This window comes from Microcaecilia unicolor, unplaced genomic scaffold (assembly GCF_901765095.1).
Source record: "Microcaecilia unicolor unplaced genomic scaffold, aMicUni1.1, whole genome shotgun sequence".
In the NCBI taxonomy this organism is placed as follows: Eukaryota; Metazoa; Chordata; class Amphibia; order Gymnophiona; family Siphonopidae; genus Microcaecilia; species Microcaecilia unicolor.
The window spans coordinates 1-16,541 of record NW_021963309.1 but is presented as its reverse complement, the minus strand read 5'-3'; the positions used below and the strand labels follow the sequence as shown (position 1 = coordinate 16,541).

Sequence of the window (16,541 nt, the reverse complement as noted above, 5' to 3'; positions counted from 1 at the left end):
CCACTCACCTTCCACCTAGTAAAGTTTCTAACTCGGACATGCGATGAAAAAAAAAAAACCCTACATAATTAAACATATGGAAAACGAAGAACAAAATGCGAAGTACAAAGTAAACCCTCAAAGACCAAGAATAATACCCGCCGTAATGTACCTTGTCCTCCTCAAACTCCTAAAACTCAAACCTGACCAGACCTACCAGAAATGGGCAGCGGAATCATCGGGCCTAGAGCCCGCTCCCCACACCCCCAGAAGAAGTGGACAAAAACTACCGGTCAAGCTCATTACTGTACTCGTAGTAGAACCTCTCACCCGTCTCGCTCTAAGAGCCATCATATCTACGCAGCACACCGCAGGCCGATAGCTCACGCTAATCCTCCGCCGCCACTACTGCAGCCGCCAGATCAGTCTCTCAGTACCGCCCCTGCCCCTGACCTCAGGGCAGTAGCCGTCAGTCAGGACAAACGAAGGCAGCAGTTGGTCCAGCCACTGACGTCACTCCAGAACAAAAAAAACAAAAAAAAAAAAATTAGCACACGGGTCGCACAAACTCTAGTGGATGACCGTAGGAAGGCAGCCAGCCAATGAGAGAAGACGGTAAAAAAAAAAGCAGGTCAGCCAAGGAGGTTTAGACAGGAGATGAAGTGACGTCAAAACGCTGAAACCAATTAGGTCAGTCTGAGTGTTCCCTTCCCCGCGCAGCCGTCATCCCCGTATACTCAAACCAAAGCAAGCAAACCTATGAGCTGCTGCATCTACCTTGTCGTTCTTTATTTTTGGTAGCATTTTTATTTAATCTCACTTATATTTTCAAATATGTCAGCTTGTGCAGCATATGGATGTATAAAGAGGAAGCATAAAAACAGGATAACTTTTCATAGGTACAGCACTGGTGAAGCCAGAAGGCAATTTTTGGGTGGGCCAACAGGTTGGATGGGCACTACAGAAACACCTGCCACCTGATATGCTCTGCCCACGCCCCTTCTCCTACTGCACACCTACCCCACTCCCAATAACTTCAGTGGGAGTAGCAATGCTGGCCTCAGTGGCTGCAAGCCACATTGAGAGCTGCGGTCCTCCAACACACATATGCATCCCCCAAATATGCCCTAAATACAGTGCTTTTTTTGTGCCGGTACGCAACGGTACGGCGTACCGGCACCTTTTTTTGCCCGCCCCGCCCCCCGCGACACTCCGGGCGAGTCCTGCACTTAGTTTTTTTTTTTTAAGACTCAGAACGTGCGAACGATGCAGCCGGCAGCGATTGAAAGAGGCTGTCTGGGCTGGCGTCTGCGTCGGAGCTTCACTCACCCTCTGCGAGTCTCACAAAACAGGAAGTTGTAACAACGAAGGCGGGACTCGCAGAGGGTGAGGGAAGCTCTGACGCAGACGCCAGCCCAGACAGCCTCTTTCAATCGCTGCCGGCTGCATCGTTCGCACGTTCTGAGTCTTAAAAAAAAAAACTAAGTGTAGGACTCGCCCGGAGTGTCGCGGGGGGGGGGGGGGAAGGATTGGGGAGAGAGAGGGAAACCAACAGAGGGAAGGATTGGGGAGAGAGGGAAAGAGGGAAACCAACAGAGGGAAGGATTGAGGAGAGAGGGAAAGAGGGAAACCAACAGAGGGAAGGATTGGGGAGAGAGGGAAAGAGGGAAACCAACAGAGGGAAGGATTGGGGAGAGAGGGAAAGAGGGAAACCAACAGGGGGAAGGATTGGGGAGAGAGGGAAAGAGGGAAACCAACAGAGGGAAGGATTGGGGAGAGAGGGAAAGAGGGAAACCAACAGAGGGAAGGATTGGGGAGAGAGGGAAACCAACAGAGGGAAGGATTGGGGAGAGAGGGAAAGAGGGAAACCAACAGAGGGAAGGATTGGGGAGAGAGGGAAAGAGGGAAACCAACAGAGGGAAGGATTGGGGAGAGAGGGAAACCAACAGAGGGAAGGATTGGGGAGAGAGGGAAAGAGGGAAACCAACAGAGGGAAGGATTGGGGAGAGAGGGAAAGAGGGAAACCAACAGAGGGAAGGATTGGGGAGAGAGGGAAAGAGGGAAACCAACAGAGGGAAGGATTGAGGAGAGAGGGAAAGAGGGAAACCAACAGAGGGAAGGATTGGGGAGAGAAGGAAAGAGGGAAACCAACAGAGGGAAGGATTGGGGAGAGAGGGAAAGAGGGAAACCAACAGGGGGAAGGATTGGGGAGAGAGGGAAAGAGGGAAACCAACAGATGGAAGGATTGGGGAGAGAGGGAAAGAGGGAAACCAACAGAGGGAAGGATTGGGGAGAGAGGGAAAGAGGGAAACCAACAGAGGGAAGGATTGAGGAGAGAGAGGGAAACCAACAGAGGGAAGGATTGGGGAGAGAGGGAAAGAGGGAAACCAAAGAGGGAAGGATTGGGGAGAGAGAGAAAGAGGGAAACCAACAGAGGGAAGGATTGGGGAGAGAGAGAAACCAACAGAGGGAAGGATTGGGGAGAGAGGGAAAGAGGGAAACCAACAGAGGGAAGGATTGGGGAGAGAGAGAAAGAGGGAAACCAACAGAGGGAAGGATTGGGGAGAGAGGGAAACCAACAGAGGGAAGGATTGAGGAGAGAGGGAAACCAACAGAGGGAAGGATTGGGGAGAGAGAGGGAATCCAACAGAGGGAAGGATGGGGAGAGAGAGGGAAAAACAGATGGAAGGATTGGGGAGAGAGGGGAAAAACAGATGGAAGGATTGGGGAGAGGGGAAAACAGATGGAAGGATTGGGGAGAGGGGAAAACAGATGGAAGGATGGGGAGAGAGGGAAAAACAGATGGAAGAATGGGGAGAGAGAGGGAAAACACAGATGGAAGGATTGGGGACAGAGGGAAAAACAGATGGAAGGATGGGGAGAGAGAGGGAAAACAGATGGAAGGATGGGGAGAGAGAGGGGGAAAAACAGATGGAAGGATGGGGAGAGAGAGGGGGAAAAACAGATGGAAAGATGGGGAGAGAGAGAGGGAAAACGGAAGGATGGGGAGAGAAAGAGGGAAGACGCTGGATGGAAGAATGCAGAAAGAAATAGGGGAGACACTGGAAGGATGGGGAGAGAAAGCAGAGCTGCTGGATGGAAAAGGGGAATAGAGAAAGACTGGAGAATAAGAGGAAGGGGCATGGGGAGAACAAGGGTGAGGAAAAGATGAAAAGCCACAGGTAGATGAAGGAAATTAAAGAATGGATAGTAAGAATGAATTAAATCTGGACAGAGAGAGAGCCTGAAAAATATTGAAGAAAGCAAAGAAAAAGGAGACAAAAATGACAAATGGCACAGAAGAGTTAAGCGAAAACAAAGGAAAGCAGAATCACAGACTGGGACCAATATGGAAAGAAAAACAGTCACCAGACAACAAAGGTAGAAAAAAATAATTTTATTTTCATTTTAGTGTCCAATTTGAGAATTTACATTGGCTGTCTTATTTTGCACTGGGTATACTGGAGCTGTAAGAGCTTACAGAGATTATTTATCATGAAAAAAAATCACGTTATTTTTTTCTCCTATAGTACTATAATATTTTCAATGATGTCTGTTTATATGCGCCATGGCTGGTATAGGGGGTGTGGTTAATGTGGGTGTGGCTATCATAGGGGTGGAGCCATATGTGGTGACCCCGCCCATAATGAGTACCGGCACCTTTTTTTCTACAAAAAAAGCACTGCCTAAATATTACAGTGGGGCCCTACAATATCAATACATCTATCAAGAAAACTGATCCGCAACCAATCTTGCAATCTACTTCAATGAAAAAATTATAAAGCTCCGACTCATGATACCCACCAACACAACTGAGTACACAAGCATCCTTGAATGTCTAGATCCAAAACCTGAGGAAGGCCCAGCAGATCGATCATGGACCAAATTTGACACGATATCGCCAGATAAAATCTCACAATGGCTTGGAAAATACACCAAGTCACAATGCAAATTAGATATTTGCCCCAATAGCCTAACAAGATCCGCCCCCAAACAATTAAAAAAAGACCTCATGAATCATGTAAACCACAGGCTTCAAAATTGTCTCTTTCCCACGGAGAAAGGAAACATCTTACTTACTCCGCTGCCAAAAGATGCTAAGAAAAGCACAATGGACCTAACCAATTATTGCCCAGTAGCATCTATCCCGCTCATAACCAAACTCATGGAGGGCATAGTGATGAAACAACTCTCTGAATACCTAAATAAACACTCAATTCTACATGAATCTCAATCAGGATTTCGGTCAAATCACAGCACCGAAACTGTACTAGTATCCGCAATGAACTCATTCAAACAAGCAATTGCAACTGGTAGCAACATACTCCTCCTACAATTCGACATCTCCAGCAACTTCGACATGGTTAATCATGGAATACTATTACATATACTAGAATACTTTGGAGTAGGAGGTACAGTTCTCAAATGGTTCAAAGGATTCCTGATTACAAGATCAAACCAAGTAACAACGAACACGGACATATCACCCCCATGGATACCTGAATGTGGAGTTCCCCAAGGGTCCCCCCTATCACCAGCTCTCTTCAACCTAATGATGATACCTTTAGCCAAACTTCTAGCCAATCAAAATCTTAATCCCTACATATAAGCAGACGATGTCACGATTTATATCCCGTTCAAACACGATCTAAATGAAATCACCAACGAGATCAACCAAAGCCTCCAAATGAGGCACTCCTGGGCGGATGCATTCCAGCTAAAACTCAATGCAGAAAAAACACAATGTCTTGTACTCACATCACATCACAACACAACAAAAACAACTACTCCACCATAACCACACCATACTGCTCTCTCCCCGTTGCACAAAATCTGAAAATTCTTGGAGTTACCATTGACCGAAACCTCACACTCGATGCTCACATGAAGAACACTACGAAAAAGATGTTCCAATCCATGTGGAAACTCAAAAGAGTAAAACCTTTCTTCCCGAGATACATATTCCGTACCCTAGTACAGTCAATGGTAATAAGTCATCTGGACTACTGCAACGCACTGTACGCTGGCTGCAAAGAACAGACTATCAAAAAACTCCAAACAGCCCAGAATACCGCCGCCAGACTCATATTTGGAAAAACCAAATACGAAAGTGCAAAACCCTTAAGAGAGAAACTTCACTGGCTCCCACTCAAGGAACGCATTGCGTTCAAGATCTGCACGATTGTACACAAAATCATTCACGCAGACGCCCCAATCTACATCAATCTGCACTTCCTCAGCTGTAAAGGACTAAAATACAAGCTGATACATGCTACCACCTTCTCTTACATGAGCACACAGCTGTGGAATGCATTACCTACAGCCCTGAAAGCTATTGACGAAATAACGAACTTATGCAAATCTTTGAAGACACATCTCTTCAACAAGGCCTACAAAGAGAACCCATAGCCTCACAAAACTACCTCACCAATCCTTCCAATTATTAAAGTCCACCTTCCCTACTATCCTGCCTAACACCTTCCTTCTCTCTTCCCTTACTTAATCTCTATACAATACTAAGTGTATCTGTTATCATGGAATGACTATGTCATAACAAACTCTATAAGCCACATTGAGCCTGCAAATAGGTGGGAAAATGTGGGATACAAATGCAATAAATAAATAAACAAGCCAAAGTACTATAGAATACTACATAGAAAATTGATGCTAACAGAATACTTTGGCCACACACACACACAGAGAACACAAATGCCAAATAAAGAATAAGTGACCACAAACCATAAACAAATTAAATCAAAATCCCAAGAGGCCAGACCTTGCATTTAGCATAGCACTGAGAAATACAAAGAGATGCATTTTCTCTTATATTGTGCAAAATATGATAGCACATGCAAGAGACAGTGTTAAGGGAGGTATAACTAGGGCAACTGTGTTAGCCAAAGAGAACCCCAGGTCAGCTGGAAGCTGAAGAAGATGCAGCCTGTTAGTAAGCTTTATGTCCCCTCCCAAATTTCTGCCTTGGGCTCCAGCCATATCTAGCAGGATGTACATTTCAAATCTGACATATTCTAGTCACAAAATAGAAAAATAAAATTCTTTTTTCTACCTTTTGTTGTCTGCTCATTTAATTTTCAAGTCATGTTGGTCCCAGGCTCTGGTTTCTACATCCTTCTGTCTTCTCTCAACTCACTCACCAAGGTCTAATGTCCATTTGATATTTCTACTCTCTCTCCATGTCCACTATTCATCTTCTTCCATCTCTCTGTACCTCTATCTTCCTCCATGTTTAGTATCTCCCTTTCTCTGTGTCCCTATATTTCTCTGTCCAGCTTCTCCCCTCTCTTCGTCCCCAGTGCCAATATATCTCTACCCTCTCTGACCCTATATCATCCAGCTTCTCTCCCTCTCACTCCCTCCCCTTTCCAGCATCTGGTTTGGTTGCTTGATTTCCTGCCTGCCCACCCACCCCGCCCTCCCTTCCTCACGCTGTAGGTTTAGTATTTGTTCCCTTTTCCTTCATCTCCTTGGTCTGGTATCTCCGTTTCCCTTCCCTCCCTCCTTGTGCTGTACCAGCAGTTCTCTCCTTTCCCTCCAGTTCTCCTCCCCTCTTGCTCCCACATCCAGCAGCTCTCTCCCTTCCATCCAGATCCCCTCCCCCTCTTCCTCCAGCAGCTCTCTCCCTTCTATCCAGTCTCCTCCTCCTCTTCCTCCCATGTCCAGCAGCTCTCTCCCTTCCCTCCAGTCCCTTCTTCCTCTTTCTCCCTTGTCCAGCAGCTCTCTCCCTTCCATCCAAATTCCCTCCTCCTTTTCCTCCCACCTCTAGCAACTCTCTCCCTTTCATTCAGATCCCCTCTTCCTCTTCCTCCCACATCCAGAAGCTCTCTCCCTTCCCTCCAATCCCTTTGTCCCACAGGTCCGGCAGCACTATCCCTTCCCTCCACCCCCGTCCTCCCCCCACAAGTCCAGCACTTAGTTCTGCCTTCCTGATCCTGCCCCAACCCAACATCCCTCGCTGTCGCTGCCTTTTCTCCCGCGGCTCCGGGTACGGCCGCCCAGGAGCATTCAGCGTTGCCTGCTTGCCTGAAATTCTTCTCCTCCCCGCCGCTACCTCGGTCCCTGCAGCATTCTTTTTTTTGCCTTCTCCTCCCCGCCGCTACCTCGGTCCCTGCAGCATTCTTTTTTTTGCCCGTCACCGGCAGTGCTGCCATTCACACAGGCAGCTCCGCTCCCCTTTGCCACGTCCATCCGGCCCTCTCTGATGCATTTCCTGTTTACATAGGAACACCGAAGGCAAGAAAATCCCAGGAGTCACAAATGTAATTTGCCAAACTCTGGTCTCAGTTAAAAATTCAGAATTTTACAGTGCCCATATAGTTATTTCTCAGAACTGGTTAAACAAGCAAACATCTTGATAAGTTCACAGTTTTTAAACCCTACAACCAATCTCCAAGGTTAATGAACAGTGAAAATACAATCAGATTTAGCAGAGTTCTGCAGGATACAGGAAAAACCCTGACAAGATGTAACAGTCTGTAACCCTTGGCAAAAATGAAATAAAGCAACAGGACCAACTTAACCGTAGACAGAGTTGGCAGTCACTTAGGGCAGCAGCTTATGGTGGCAAATAGCAGCTGCAGTCAAAGCAAAACAATAGGTCCTGATGAATGAAGGAATGCCCATAAATATGGGGCTTTGGTTACAATTAAGCGTATAATGTTGCCAGGGACTAGGCAAAGGTTTGCACCCTAGAGTGGGCAATAGAGAGGTTGGCAGAAGCTGAGGAAGGTGGATCAGGTTAGTGCTTGGAAGAGTATGGCTATGGCCTTGGTTGGAGTTACATTTCTTTGTTTATGCTGATGATGTGCAAGTGTTGATCCTGGTGCCCCAGGATGAGGCATCAGGTGGACCAAGTTTTACAAGCGAAAATGGGTTTGTTATGTTAATTATTCCATGTCATGCAACTGAAATTGAATGTTGCTAAGAATGAGTTGTGGATATCTGATAAGATGAGGGAGCCTCTCCCCAGATTGGTGATATAAATCGGATTTGCTTTTAAGGGATCCCGCTGGGATTTGGGGATTTGGGTGGATTCTAGATTACAGTTGAGGGCTAACATTTAGAGAGTGGTGGTGGGGAGTCTCCTTTCATTCTATGTCATATTCACCATGGGATAGGAGGCAATGTTCTGTTGTGGATTAGGAATTGGTTATTGGACAGAAAACATAGGGTAGGGTTAAATGGTCATTTCTGTCAATGGAGAGAAGCCTCTCTGCTGTCGCATATCGCTCAGACAGAGAAACAGGAAGGTGCGGCATAGGAGAGGCTTCTGAGTTAGTGGAAGGCAGTGTATAGGAATCGCTGCCGCTGCTGTGGACCCACTGAAGCAAGGAGAGTTGTGGGGTGGGTGAGGTGAGTGAAGGGAAGAATGAAGAAGAGTTTGCTGCATGGGCCCCATTAGAAGAGAGCGGCTTAGGACAGCGGAAGTCCAGCCTGTTCCGCTGGTGCTGTCTAGGTACACCTGCTGCTCGGTGGGCCCAAGCCCAAACTGGGTGGGCCCATGTCCACCTGGGTCCACCTGTGGCTATGCCCCTGGTTGTGTGTGCCTGGTCTTGTGTTTCTCCTATTTGGATTTGATCTGCTTTTCCTGACCTCAGCTCCAGTTCCAGCCCTGCTTGTCTTCAGCTCCAGTTCCAGTCCCTGCTTGTCTTCAGCTTCAGTTGGCTTCAATTCCAGCCCCTGCTTGTCTTCAGCTCTAGTCTCAGCCCTGCCTGCCTCCCTCCAGCTCCAGCTTGATGTTTCAGAGAGCATTTTTTTAAGCATAGACGGTGGGTGGTTTGGGCTTCAGGATTAAGGTTCTGTTTATGTTTATTGAGTTTGTTGATGGTGTTTTATCTGATTTGATTATGTTTGTTTTATTATACTCCGCCCAGGTTTTTGGATGGGCGGATTATACATTTTGTAAATAAATAAATAAATTTGTAAACCTCCAGCCCCAGTTCTGCTAGTCTGGTTTCTGCTTTAGTGCTCTGTCTTGTGTGGGTGGTTCGCCTGCCACTATCCGCTATCCGGTAGTGGTCTAACTATATAAATTATTAAATACGTAAATCAAAATGACAGCAAAAAATCCAGATAGGCACTGAATACTTTGGTCAAGTTGTCAGTTGAAAAGACTTCAACATGATTTAAACAGAGACTTTTTCTAATGTGCAATTAGAATGTCACTTTGTGGAATATCCTGTTACCCCACTCTGTTTCACAATACATGCAGCTCTACTGTACCTGATGTAATCAGTCATGCCTAATACCTCAAGCTGCGCTTTTAAAACAGGTGAGGACAAATAGATTAATCTTTCGTCCTTTAAACTCAGAGTTCAAAGGAGGAAAAGAAAACTAATTTTAGGATATTTCTCAGATAAAGAGACCCAGAATCAATTGGTAGCAAATTGAACTTTAGTGTAAACTGGAACTAAATTGTATTCATATGTTTTTCCTTTCAAAACTAAACAATAATATATCAGCTGAAGGGATTTATTTTCTTCAATTGTGTAAGTTTAGCTAAACTTGTTTTCCAACTTTTCCCACAGGATATTTTTACAAACTTTGAAACATACAGGACTTTTTCAACAAGAGTCACATGAATAATCTGATAAGTACAAATCTTCTGGTTTTTTTTTTTTAACTATAAGTACAAGCTCTTTATAGTATCGTAAACCACCTCCTACTTACATAAAAATTGCTTCTTTCTGCTGTTGTTTTTCTTTTTCAGGGATGTTTTAACCCACCCTGAACCTAACTCAGGTAAGTGTTTTCTATTCAATTCCCCTCTGAAATGTCCCCTTTTGATGCCCTATGAAGGTGCAGGTGTAAGTAGCTGTAGAAACTCTTGTGCCACGAACAGTTTGGTTTCTCTTGCATGGGGGCCCTTAGGTGATCTCCAGGGATGGTTTCTGGTGTTCTCCTTCAGTCACAAACCTCACTTAACCCAAATAAAAGGAAGCAAAACCCTTTCCTCCCTAACCAAATTTAGCAGGATTATTTGCCAAATACTGTGGCCACACTTTCTAGAATAAATAAAACAAAATAATTTTATACTCTACCTTCCAGGATCTATACTTATTATAGTTTCCCTACCACACTGAAGAGCTTGGTGATTCTCTATAGCAGATTCACTCAAACAACGACGTTCATACAGTCAATTTAAACCCTAAACCTATTTATTCCTGTACTGCTGAGTACATACCAATCACACACCTATAACTAGTTTAGTGACCATCCAGACAATCCCTTCTATAAAGGAAACATATGTTCCGTTTAAACACACACTTCATTGCTTTCATCTAAAATCACCTACCACAAATAAAATTAGATACTTTACTAAATTCTCAGTATCATACTCAGGACACTTATTTTCTCACTGACTAAAACTGAGATAATTTCTCTCACATTCAACTAGATAATTTAGGTTATCTTTCACACTTGGGTAATCAGCTCAGCAAAACAGTCCAGTGGCTTACCAAGGGTGGGGAAGTGGGGGTGGTCCGCCCCAGGTGTACATGGCAGGAGCTGTCAGTTCTGCTGGTTCCCTGCTCTCTCTGCTGTTACTTCCTGTTCTGGGGCAGAGGGAGTAGGGAACCAGCGGGAGCCGACAGTCGCATGGCTGCTCCCAGCACCCCAGCAGGTAGGAAGAATGCACCCAGGGGGAGGAGGTTTGGAAGTGATGCACCGAGGGGAACATGACCGGGGGGGTCATGCTGCCACCTGGGGCAGATCACCACTGCACCCAGGAGGGGGGGGGGATGCGCAGCGGCGATCCACCCCGGGTAGCAGCCAACCAAGGAACACCACTGCAACAGTCTGACTCTTTGGCTACCTCTGCTCTGCCAGGAGAACTGTTACTAAGGAAACACTGACTCAGTTGGGCACTTGACTTGTTCCAGTGAATCAGGTCACATGCTCAGAACCTTTAGTTTTTTCCTACTTTTTATGGAACCTTTTTTAAATTGACCAAATCTCCATTTTTATTTAAAGTTTTCCCATATGAAATAATGGGAAAAGAACAGTTTACATATTTTTGTAAGAAAATATACACAAAATCTCACCCAAATTATCATGTTAATGTAGCACTACTATACCAACACTTCAGTGTTCTTACATTTATACACATTTTCAAAGATCATTCCATCTTTTTCTCAAACCTCTGAAAATGTCCCCAAACTTCTTGACATAGAAACCAATTTTTAGACATTTTTCTATGAAGTCCATCAGAAGTGCATTCAAATCACAAGAGGGCATGTCAGGGTCCTAACATTTGGCCATTTTTCAGCCATAATGGAACAAAACTAAACTGTCCAGGACTAAAACTAAGACGTTTTGAGCTATACTTGTTTTTATAATGAATCAGGCAAAAAACGGTGCCCTATATGACCAGATGACCACTGGAGAGAATCAAGGATGACCTCCCCTTACAGTGGTGACTGACCCCCTCCTATAAAAAATGTGATTAGAAACATTACTTACCAGCCTGTATGCCAGCCTCAGATGTTATACTCAGATCTATTAGAGCAGCACGCAGGTCCCTGGAGTAGTCTAGTTGTAGGTGCAGTGCACTGCAGACCGGTGGACTCAGGTCCATATCTCCCCCTACCGGTTACATTTGTGGTGGAAACTGTGAGCCTTCCAAAACTCACCAGAAACTCACTGTATCCACATATAGGTGCCTCTTCACCCTCAGGGCTATTGTAGTGGTGTACAGTTGGAGTTAGTGGGTTTGGGGGGCTCAGCAAGCAAGATAAGGGACCAACGATGAGATATGTTCCTGGGAGCATTTATTTGAAGTCCACTGCAGTGCCCCCTAGGGTGTCCCATTGCTCTCCAGGGATGTCTGTGTGGCCAGTCTACTAAGAATGCTGGCTCCTCCACCATCCCAATGGCTTGATTTTGTGCGTTTTTCACTTGGATTTGTTTTCCCGAAAATGGACCAAAAGATAAACACACAGAGGACAAAAACATCTAACAAACAGCCATTTTTGAAAAAAAAAAAAAAGATGTTTTTCTGTGTTGAAAATAGCTTTATTCCCCACTAGAATTTTGGACATTTTTAGCAAAACGTCCAAAGTTGGACTTAGACGTCATATCAAAAATGCCCCGCCACGGAAGTTTGTAAGTCTAAGAGGCTTATTTTCAAAGCACTTAGCCTCCCAAAGTTCCATAGAAACCTATGGAACTTAGCCTCCCAAAGTGCTTTGAAAATATGCCTAAGTGTCTGACAATATACTTCCATGTAAGTTTGTAAGTCTATGTACTTTGAAAATGAGCAGCATTGTTTGCATTGCTGCTTTACAGTGCAACTTGGGTCTGTCCTGTGAGTTACATAGGGTAGATGTGTTTTAAGAAAGGATGAGGATTCATTTGTTTAGTTGTAGGACAGTAAGCCGGGCTATTATTTGCATGGTACTTCTGTGATGAAGCCTGATATTTGGGGAGTATGTTTTAGGTAGGGAAGAAATTGGGAGGTACAGTTTGAGGCTTTCTTTTTGGAAGTAATTGTATACCACATAGGGCTCTTGGTTCAAATCTAAAAGGTTTGACTAGGGAGCCTAATAATCTTGCACTAGTTCTGTACTGAAGCATAACTTGTACAAATTTTCCTATTAAATGAGTTTTAACTAATTACAAAACTGAAGAAATTAGCTATCACAATTTCATTTCCTGTTATAATAAAGTAATTTTAAAAATGTGCACTCTGTCAACTTTTGCACATTACATCCTAGCTTCTGCTTCTTGGTAAAAAAGCTCATATATTTCTGGCATTGTGATGCTAAAGCACACTCATTTAAAGAAACAAAACCCTTCAAATTATGCCACTTGTAGTTGGACAGTTTATTATTTTACATTATACATGCAGTTATTTTGCCTGTCATTTATTCATAATTTCTTAGTACCTAATAATACATTTAAATTAATAAGGGTCCTCTTTACTTGCTGTGAAAGGATGGTCACCACTGGATGCTAAAAAGACCAAGGTCAGATTTGTTTTGACATTTTAACATTTCAAAGTCCTCAGGAGGCATCCACTGATGAGAAGTGCCTCCTACTGACCTCACCTTCAAAGTAAGATATTTCATTTACATTGATTAGAGAGATATGGTAGCCAGTTAGTCCACTTTTAAAGGTAATCAATAGAAATCTAATATAATAATTTGCTCCTCCAACATTCCAATGTGTCTCACTGGGATCATAACCACCTGCTGACATCACTCCTCCAACGTTCTCCTCAAACGTTCCAATGTGTGTCACTAGGATTGTAACCACCTGCTGACGTCACTCCTCCAACGTTCTCCGTCCCCCCCTCCCAGTTCCATGGAACTCAGAGGGAGGTGGAGGGGGCAGGGGAGAGATGCTGCACATGGATGGATGGAGGGGGCAGGGCACAGAAGACGTTGCCTGCATATGGATGAATGCAGGGGACAGAGCATAATGCAGGGGAGGGAGGGGACCATGAAACTCGGAGGGAGGCAGGGAGGGGACGACCCTGGAACTCGGAGGCAGGGAGGGAGGGAGGGGACGACCCTGGAACTCGGAGGGAGGGAGGGGGACAACAACCCTGGAACTCGGAGCGAGGGAGGGGGGGATGACCCTGGAACTTGGAGGGAGGGAGGGGGGGACAACCCTGGAACTGGGAGGGGGGGCCCTGGCACACACTTTCATGCTCACACACACACACTCTCTCTCTCACAGACACACTCGCACCCAGTTCACTCTCTCTCTGACACACACTCACACATTCACTCTCTCTCTCTGACACACACTCACACAGTCACTCTCACACACACTCTCTCAAACATACACACTCCGAGGAAAACCTTGCTAGCGCCCGTTTCATTTGTGTCAGAAACGGGCCATTTTTACTAGTAAGTTAAATAAAACATAGAAAAGAAAATAAGATGATACCTTTTTTATTGGACTAACTTAGTACATTTTTGATTAGCTTTCAAAGATAACCCTTCTTCATCAGATCAGAAATAAGCAAATGTTGATAAATAACAGTATATATAACTGAAACATCAAAGCATTTCACTGACAGTCTCACAGGATGAGGGTGGGGTGGTTTAGGTGAGAGACAGGGAGAGCCGGGTGGATGAGGGACAGGAGATATGCATGGTGATAAGAGGATGACAAAGCAGTAGAATTTTATGGTTTATAATGGGCTAGAAAACCCAGATCTTTGTTTCATTTACATTGAAAATTAATGTAAAAAGAAATCCTGAAAAGTTACTGAATCAAGTACAGCCTTATACTAAAAGCAGCAAATGTGGAACATCATCTACCTGATCAAAATGGTGCTTTAAAACTATAACAATGCATATTAAGACTGTTGTAAAAAGCATTGCTCACTCAAGCAGCATGGCTTACAGTAGTTAATTTTACTCTGACAAATGCATGAAGAAGCATTTAAATGCCCTTTGAATGTTTACTTATTTTTGAACTTGGCAATGTGTTCACGAGCTATAATTAGCCTCAGAATCTGAGCAGTACCTTCATAGATCTGAAAAGAGAGAATGAAAACACTCAGAAACAAAGAATGTCTACATAAGTACATAAGAGCTGCCATACTGGAACAGACTGAAGGTCCATCAGGTCCAGTATCCTGTTTCCAGCAGTGGCCAATCCAGGTCACAAGATCCCAAAACAGAATTTAAGGGCAATACAAGATTACAGACAATTTAGAAAGCCATTAAAAACCCGTTTCAAAAATATATTGTGGCTTTAGTTTAGAAACAGATTTATTTTGTAATTCACAGGAATGTCTAGCTTCTTCTTGTTGCACCTTTTACGGCTCAACAATGGAGAACTGATATAGTTGACCCCTCTGAACAACCATCCTACATCTGCATGCAAACACAATATTCCCTTTACCTTTCCTCAGAAATAAGAGAGTCTCACATCCTCCTACACCTTGAGGAAATTGTACTTTGATCCCTATCCAACCCACCTTGAATGAAGACGAAAACATCTGCAACCAAAGATCTCACAGGCTTAACCAAGACCCTCCATGAAGAGGTCCTCCCCGAAGAGGAGCATACCCCTTAAAAGGCAGATTACACAGGTGCACCTCAGAGACTATGTTCACCACTCAGCATTTGAGCCAGAGAGAATGACATTCTAAAACTGTCAAACCAGAAAGGTGTAGAGGTTGACCGAGTGATGAGCCAACTCAGGAGATGTTGAGTAGATCCTAGTATGACTAAAGATAGCATTGAAACTAGAGTCAACTAGGTTAAAATTGCCTCTTAAAATTTGAAAATTTAAGGGTTGGTAAATATCTGACTCTCTCAGCAGTTTAATTGCCCATCTTACTCACCTGAAAGATTTTGGCATCTCTCATTAGCTTTTCTACTGGATATTCACTGTTGAATCCATTCCCTCCAAATATCTGGACAGCATCAGAAGCCACCTGGTTCGCAATATCACCAGCAAATGTCTTGGCAATGGATGCATAATATGTATTTCTTCGCCCAGCATCAACTTCCAATGCTGCTCTTTGATAGCTCATTCGTGCCACTTCCACTTTTATTGCCATTTCTGCCAGCATAAAGGACACTGCTTGATGCTAAGATATTAAAATAAAATCAGAGGTAAGTTGGAGTAAGATATCGAGGAGGACTTCTCTTTATACATAATTGAGAAGAGTGCTAAAAGAGCAAACTGGAATCTTTACAACTATAAAATGTACAGTAAAAGAAATACTCAGGCCTTTGTGACTTTGGATCAAGAACCTTGGGGTTGGGGTCTGTATTAACAAGGCTTTCATCATCCAGGGTGCCTGGTACACGGGGTTTTGTTGACTGAGGGGATGAAAGGGGAAGATAGTTTTACTGGATACACCTTGGAAAATACCTACTCAACCTGGACCTTAAATATTTAAGATCATCATTTTTCAATATACTGAACGTTATAAAAATTTCACTCTGGATTGTATTGGGAGTCAATGAAGTACTAGTATTGCCTTTAAGTCTGCTTTATAGAATTAGTTCCTATATGGCTTAGGTGCGAAGGGCTTTGGAGCCTACTATTGCATATTTTCAGGATTCTACAGATTTGTACATTACCTGTTTCCAAGTCAGAAAGATGGCTAAAGTGTCTTGATATTTTCAGAGTTTAGCTGTCTCTAGCTCTCCAATCCTCCCTTCCAGATTGTGGTACTATCCGGCCAGTGGAAGGCTGCACTAATCACACTTAGGGCTGCCAACGTTTTGGCAGAGAAAAACCAGACACCTGCCCCACCCCAAGTCCTCATACAAATAGAGCTTCCCTTTGAAAATCCAGGCTAGAATGGAGACGTCCACTCCTAAAATGTACCAGTGTACACACTAGTGGGCCATGATTCAGAAGCAAATATGGGCGCTAGAGGATATTAGCGCATACAAGCACCTGCATTTCCTACCGCCTCATGATCAGAACCCCCGAGTGCGTGAAACAACGTGCTTGCGGCTCTGACCACAACTGGCATGGAAATGCTGTTAAAACAGGGCTCTACTACAAGTAGCATGCAAATGCAGTGATTCTCCTCCCTCTCTCCCATGGCCAGCGATTCTCTCCCC

At 44.3% G+C, this 16,541-nt stretch overlaps 2 protein-coding genes across 2 annotated transcripts in view; both read right to left on the bottom strand.

Moving 5' to 3' along the window:
• Window positions 1-403, bottom strand: part of LOC115459173 (medium-chain specific acyl-CoA dehydrogenase, mitochondrial-like) — a 54,851-nt gene extending 54,448 nt beyond the window's left edge. The window contains exon 1 of the mRNA XM_030189036.1: window positions 310-403. Within this exon, the coding sequence (XP_030044896.1) occupies window positions 310-333 (24 nt within the window). The 5' untranslated portion in view covers window positions 334-403. The remainder of the gene's footprint in view (window positions 1-309) is intronic.
• A 13,696-nt stretch (window positions 404-14,099) lies between these two features.
• LOC115459174 (medium-chain specific acyl-CoA dehydrogenase, mitochondrial-like) lies at window positions 14,100-15,546 on the bottom strand. The gene is made up of 2 exons (XM_030189037.1): window positions 15,302-15,546; window positions 14,100-14,485 (listed from the first exon to the last, which is right to left on the bottom strand). The coding sequence occupies exons 1-2, from the start codon at window positions 15,530-15,532 to the stop codon at window positions 14,411-14,413; spliced, it is 306 nt and encodes a 101-aa protein (XP_030044897.1). The 5' UTR covers window positions 15,533-15,546; the 3' UTR covers window positions 14,100-14,410.
• Between the last annotated feature and the right edge of the window lie 995 nt (window positions 15,547-16,541).

Bases quoted from the DNA above. Each gene is read 5' to 3' on its own strand.
- LOC115459174 (XM_030189037.1), bottom strand. From the start codon at position 15,532: ATGCTGGCAGAAATGGCAATAAAAGTGGAAGTGGCACGAATGAGCTAT. The intron at 14,486-15,301 runs GTGAGTAAGATG...CTCTCTTTTCAG, and splicing joins GAGATGCCAAAATCTTTCAG to ATCTATGAAGGTACTGCTCA.